The sequence below is a fragment of the Triticum urartu genome, chromosome 2 (assembly GCF_003073215.2).
Source record: "Triticum urartu cultivar G1812 chromosome 2, Tu2.1, whole genome shotgun sequence".
Taxonomy (NCBI): Eukaryota; Viridiplantae; Streptophyta; class Magnoliopsida; order Poales; family Poaceae; genus Triticum; species Triticum urartu.
In genome coordinates this window covers 61,191,203-61,197,354 of record NC_053023.1, presented here as the reverse complement: position 1 = coordinate 61,197,354, position 6,152 = coordinate 61,191,203, and the positions used below count along the sequence as shown (strand labels likewise).

The window sequence follows — 6,152 nt, the reverse complement described above, 5'->3', positions numbered from 1 at the left end:
AATGTGACAGGCCAGTTGCCATTGTCGCCGTTTCAGTTACAGTCTTAGTAGTTATTATGCCATGTGACCCACTCCCTTGGATATTAGATGAGTGACATCAACATGGCTAGGGTGGTGACAATTGCAACGGATGTCATATTTGGCATGCATGAGTATGCTAATTTGGGTTGCTAACTTACTAATTTCTTTGGAGAACTACAACACAAACGAAAAACCTAAGCTACTTCTTCCAGAGGCGTTTGCAACCCTTGGTGGGAGACCTACCGCCATCAATCTGCCTCTGCTATAATGCCATTAGCAACCGAAGTCTGGGACTCATCCTGGAGCACCCTGCTATTCCTTTCCTTCCACACCGTCCACTATTAAGGATTTAATAGAAAAATAGCCGGCTTACTGTGATGGTTAATGGTATTTTCTATTCATTTCTCATGCTTCTGGACCTGAAGAATACATATAAATTTGATTTCTTTCCTTTATTCATGTTCCGGAACATAAACTGCATACTTGACATTTTGCTGTTCTAGAGTTGCGTCTTCATGTAATTGTTCTTCTTTGGCTTGGTGGTTCTTTTTCAAGTGTGTACAATCTTAGCTTGTTGGGTCGAGATGTATTTAATGCCTCTTTTCTTGTAACTGCAGAAACCTTGACGGAGTTATTGGTTGCAGTGTCGATGTCTTCCCGGAAGAGAGGAATCTTTTGTATCATCTTATCGATGCATTATGTTCAATTGATCCAGATATCCTAGTTGGATGGGAGATTCAGTTAGGATCTTTAGGATTTCTTGCTGAAAGAGCTGCTTATCTGGGTATAGGCTTACTGAAAAGAATCTCAAGGACACTACCACATGAGTCAAAATATCCACCTAAGAATCTAGCCCATGAGTCTAGTCAGGTGCCTGAAGCATCTCCTGCGGATGATGTTATTGTGGATGTCAGTGAGAATGATTGGAGTCATACTCATGCTAGTGGTGTACATGTTGGTGGGAGAATTGTACTAAACTTATGGCGTCTCATGCGTGGAGAAGTTAAGCTTAACAATTACTCCCTTGAAGCTGTGGCTGATGAAGTCCTGAGGCGAAAGGTACCATTAGTACCAAACAAGACATTGAATCGATGGTTTGCAACAGGTCCTGGACAAGGAAGACACCGGTGCATAGAATATGTTAACAGCAGAGCTATGCTCAACCTTGAAATAATAAATCAACTTGACCTGGTAAATGAATTTCCCTTCATTGCATTCTTGCCAGTACATCAACATATGGTTACTTGAGAGCTCCCTTGGTTTTTCCATATGAGATGTTTTATCAACTGGGCAGCCTGTCATTTTTGGTTTTACACCTGTTATAATTACAAATTAACAAGCTTGGTTAAGATGTTATGCCCGGAACAACTAGTAACTGATATTTTTTACGTTACCTGAATATTTGTAGCAAAAAGTTTGCTCCAAACTTTACCTGACTATTCCATGCAGGTCAATCGGACATCTGAACTTGCTCGTGTGTTTGGTATTGACTTCTTCTCTGTTCTTTCACGAGGGTCTCAGTTTCGTGTTGAATCTATGCTCTTGAGATTGGCTCATACACAGAACTACCTTGCAATTTCCCCAGGAAACCAACAGGTGCAATTCTTTGTCTCCTAGCAAAATTTAACTCGATTTCTGCGTAGACATGTTCTATACTTCCGTAGATACTCAGCCGCTTTTGCCTAGTAACACCAGTTCTAAGAAACAAATGCAAGAATGGCAGCTCTTGTTCATTGGCATACCTACCGAGAGGTATAACATTTATATTGGCTCTTTGTCCAAAGAGGCAAAGCCGGCCATTTTGTCTGCGGGGTCAATGAACTTGCTTTATGTAAATTGCCAAAGAAAAGGGTGTGGCAGGCTTAAGATTAGACAGGGACTGTTCTTCTAAGCCACCAGGAATTTTCTGGTTTAGAACACTGGTTCTTCACACGAACTAGAAATGTGATATATTTTCTGCTAACCTATCTCTTGACTGATTAGGATTTGGGGAAGTTGCCCGGACCCTAACCCTCAAATCTTGTGAGATTTGGGATTCACGAGCGCCCTTGCCCCCTGTATACTCGACTTAGTCACCTGCCTAGTTGTTGTAGTCCGCCTAGGGCCACCTCGCTTAGTGACCGAAGTCGCAACTAGGATCGACTTTGACACGCCTAGGTTTCAGGCTGCCTAGAGGGCGAACTATGGTCAAATTGTAGCGGACCCTGACGCCAATCGCCTAGACAGCCTAGTCAGCCTGCTTTTGAATCACTGCTAAGATGTTTTGGATATTATTGCGCATATATTCTAGTAGCTTGCCTGCATTTTAACAATTCACCAGTGCTACTTTACAGGTTGCTTCTCAGCCAGCCATGGAGTGCATGCCACTTGTAATGGAACCAGAATCAGCTTTCTACTCTGACCCAGTTCTCGTATTGGATTTTCAATCTCTTTATCCTTCCATGATAATAGCATATAATCTATGTTATTCTACTTGCTTGGGTAAAGTTTTCCCGTCGAAGTCCAGTGTACTTGGTGTCAGCTCATATTCAGCCGATCCGCATACGATCGCTGATCTGAAAAATCAGCTGATTCTTACTCCAAATGGGGTTCTGTATGTGCAACCGGAGGTAATGATCTTGTTTACTCTCGGACATTGCAGATTTTCTTGTGTCGCTCAGTCATATCTAGTACTTTTCCTATTGATGCTAGACTAAGTACCACCAGTTGACAGGCAATATTGAAATACCTCCCACATATAGTTGTTATACCATCTACAGATGACTATGTTGATAGTGGCTATATTCTTGAAAACATTGCTTAGTGCTGCATTTTCTATACATCCCGACACTGTTTTATCTTTTGCACACTCCTTCCCATTGTTAGGCGTGCACAAGGAATGAGCATCTCGCACCAGACTGACCTTTTGAACACATTTTCAATGCCATTCTGCAGGTCAGAAAAGGTGTAGTGCCTCGCCTTCTTGAGGAGATACTGTCAACCAGAATTATGGTGAAGCAAGCACTGAAAAAGCTAGCTCCATCTCAGAAGGTTCTGCAGAAGGTATTTGCTTCTATACTTTCTTGAACATTTTACAGAAGCCCTAAATTTCTTGATTTTTTTGATTAAGTATGATACGATATGACTTACTAGAAAATCTGGGTTAATGTATAATGGTAATGGTAATGTATTTATTTTCCAGATACTCAATGCTCGGCAACTTGCTCTGAAGCTGATAGCTAATGTAACGTATGGTTACACAGCTGCTGGGTTCAGTGGTCGTATGCCCTGTGCAGAGCTTGCAGACAGCATTGTTCAATGTGGTCGTAGAACGCTTGAAACAGCAATATCATTTGTCAATCAGCATCCCTTGTGGAATGCTAGGGTTGTGTATGGTGATACTGACAGGTATTTTTGTGCATTTCTCATGATATTTTCTTTGAATTATACTTAAATATTGTACGAAGCTCATTATTTCTGCTGTAGTATGTTTGTTCTTCTAAAAGGGCGATCTAGGGAAGAAGCATTCAGAATAGGAAAGGAAATTGCCTCTTTAGTGACTGCGATTAATCCGGATCCAGTCACTTTGAAGTTTGAGAAAGTGTACCATCCCTGTTTCCTTCTTACAAAGAAGAGATATGTTGGCTATAGCTATGAAAACCCCGAACAGAACGAGCCAATCTTTGACGCAAAGGGGATTGAGACAGTGCGGAGAGATACATGCCCGGCGGTTGCGAAGATGTTAGAACGATCTCTTAGAATAATGTTTGAAGAACAAGACTTGGTCAAGGTAAGGGGTGTTTCTTAATCTCTTCGACTTTACGAGGAGGGTCTTCCCTGTAGCAGTGTCAGGTATATAGCTTCATGGCCTTTTATTCTTGCAGGTTAAATCGTATGTGGAGCGTCAATGGACACGGATATTATCAGGAAAAGTTTCTATTCAGGACTTCATTTTTGCAAAGGAGGTTCGTCTTGGTACTTACAGTGCAAGGGCGTCCTCGCTGCCACCTGCAGCAATTGTTGCAACAAAAGCAATGTTGTCTGATCCACGGGCAGAACCACGTTATGCAGAGAGAGTGCCCTATGTTGTTATCCATGGGGAACCAGGGGCTCGTCTCGTCGATATGGTCATTAATCCATATGGTCTGCTAGAAGTTGGATCCCCTTATAGGTTAAATGAATTATATTACATAACCAAACAGATTATTCCAGCACTACAACGTGTCTTTGGACTCCTAGGTGTTAACCTAAATAAATGGTTTAAGGAGATGCCTCGCCCCACACGGTCAACACTCGCGAAACGCCAGTCTGCTTTGGGTCACGGTTCTCGTGATAGCAGTTCCATCCGATTGGGATGGAACAAGAAACCGTCCGCCAAAGTAGCCAGGATAGATACTTATTATATGTCGAGCCACTGTACTATCTGTGGTGATACAGTTCAAGGATCAGAAACTTTTTGCAGTTACTGTTTAAAAAATGAAGCTGTTGTTGCCACTGTAGTCACTGGCAGGACATCAAAATTGGAGCGAGAAATCCAACATCTTGCTGCTGTAAGTTCTTATTAGTTTTATACTTCTCTTATTTGAATTCCCCACTGGAAAATGAAATCATTGCATGGAATACTAAAATTAAAACTAACACTTATGTTTCTTGACATTTTTGTATAACATGAACTAAGCATCAGAAATATTGAAATTCTAGTCTTTCTTAATGTACTTGACCACTATTTGAAGTGCAACAATCCTTGTAATTTAATAATGTTGTCCATGAAACAGAAATCCCTTAAGACAAGTTGTTTCAGCTGACAGTTAACTTTTGAATGCTGTCCAGGTATGTGGCCACTGTGGCGGCGCGGACTGGATCATGGAAAGTGGGGTCAAGTGTGTTTCGCTTGCATGCCCGGTGTTCTATGAGCGTCTGAAGATTCAGAAGGAGTTGAGAGTCGTCTCGGAATCCGCTGGAGAAGCTGGCTATTATCCATTCTGCTGCGGGGAGCTATTCTGACTTTGTATTCTTGTTGTTAATATCTTGTACATTGTACATCTGTAAAATGTACAATCAGACTGTAATTATGTTGTTGTAACTCATAGCATTATTATGTACCAGTGTGTGTAGCAAAGGAGTATATAATGTGTAACAACACACATCCTCATTTGAGAGGGCAAGAAAAAGTTACCCACCAGTTTGTTTCCGAATGGTGTTTTCTGTCTTGACCACCCCCCTGTGCTAGAAATTCAAAGGTCGTGATACCTTATGGTTGCGTATTCATGCTTAATTTTGAAAGGATTGTAGTTTTGAAGAGAGTACTCGTACATGTAATAGTATGAGCAAACTTTTTGTCAGACATGAATATTTTTCTGACTTATATTGTTAGATCTGTTGATGGCCAGGTGAGCAAGGATCAGATTCAGGAGGTTTTTAGATCGATGTGCAATCCACCAGCAAAAGAAGTATGGCTCTGAGGCACTGAAGACTGACGACCAGCAAAAGAAGTATTGTTAGATATCCTCATGCTTGATTTTGACAAGAGTATGAGCACTTTCTATTTTCTCAGCTGCCGAGTTTTTTTTTTTTAGAATCCACTGCCAAGTTTGATAAGACCCAATTTCAAAGCATCCAGGCTCCCTCCTTCACCACACTGGAAATCCAAATGTACCCCCAAAGGTTTAGGAGGGATCTCTTCTTGCTTTCTTACATAATGAAGGGTGGGTGAGCTTGCTACCTGTTTAAACTCTGGCTTGCACAGTTTGATGAGCCTTTCTGAGCCTCAAATTCTTGTGCATTCTCCCCCACGCTCTTGTTGTATACTAATATTCTCTCTTGTGCTACCTCTAGTGAGCTAAAACATCTTATATTTGCTTAGAAGTACATATTTCCCTTCTAATAAAATTTGCTGATGGGGGCTAGGGCCTCCCTACAGTTTTCTCGCTCAGAAGAGAGAAAACAAAACAATGATCAGAGCCTGTAGGCCCTTGCTTATGTTTGGATGTTAACCTAAACCAACCATACTTTTTTTTGCCATAGCCAAATTTTAGACTCTTGTTTGGATGGTTGCCGATACTTGGCAACCAAAACCTTGACCAAAATATTTGCTAGCCAAATTTTAGACTCTTGTTTGGATGGTTGCCAATGCTTGACAACCAAAACCTTGA

The 6,152-nt window shown here is 41.3% G+C and overlaps 1 protein-coding gene across 1 annotated transcript; it reads left to right on the top strand.

Moving 5' to 3' along the window:
• Positions 1-621: 621 nt before the first annotated feature.
• Positions 622-5,191, top strand: LOC125535041 (DNA polymerase zeta catalytic subunit-like; the record flags this gene model as incomplete). Its single annotated transcript, XM_048698102.1, has 8 exons — positions 622-1,212; positions 1,471-1,617; positions 2,355-2,630; positions 2,956-3,063; positions 3,203-3,408; positions 3,487-3,790; positions 3,885-4,550; positions 4,831-5,191. Coding segments are annotated over 8 exons (2,472 nt in total), but the record flags the coding sequence as incomplete, so codon positions are not given.
• Positions 5,192-6,152: the final 961 nt, after the last annotated feature.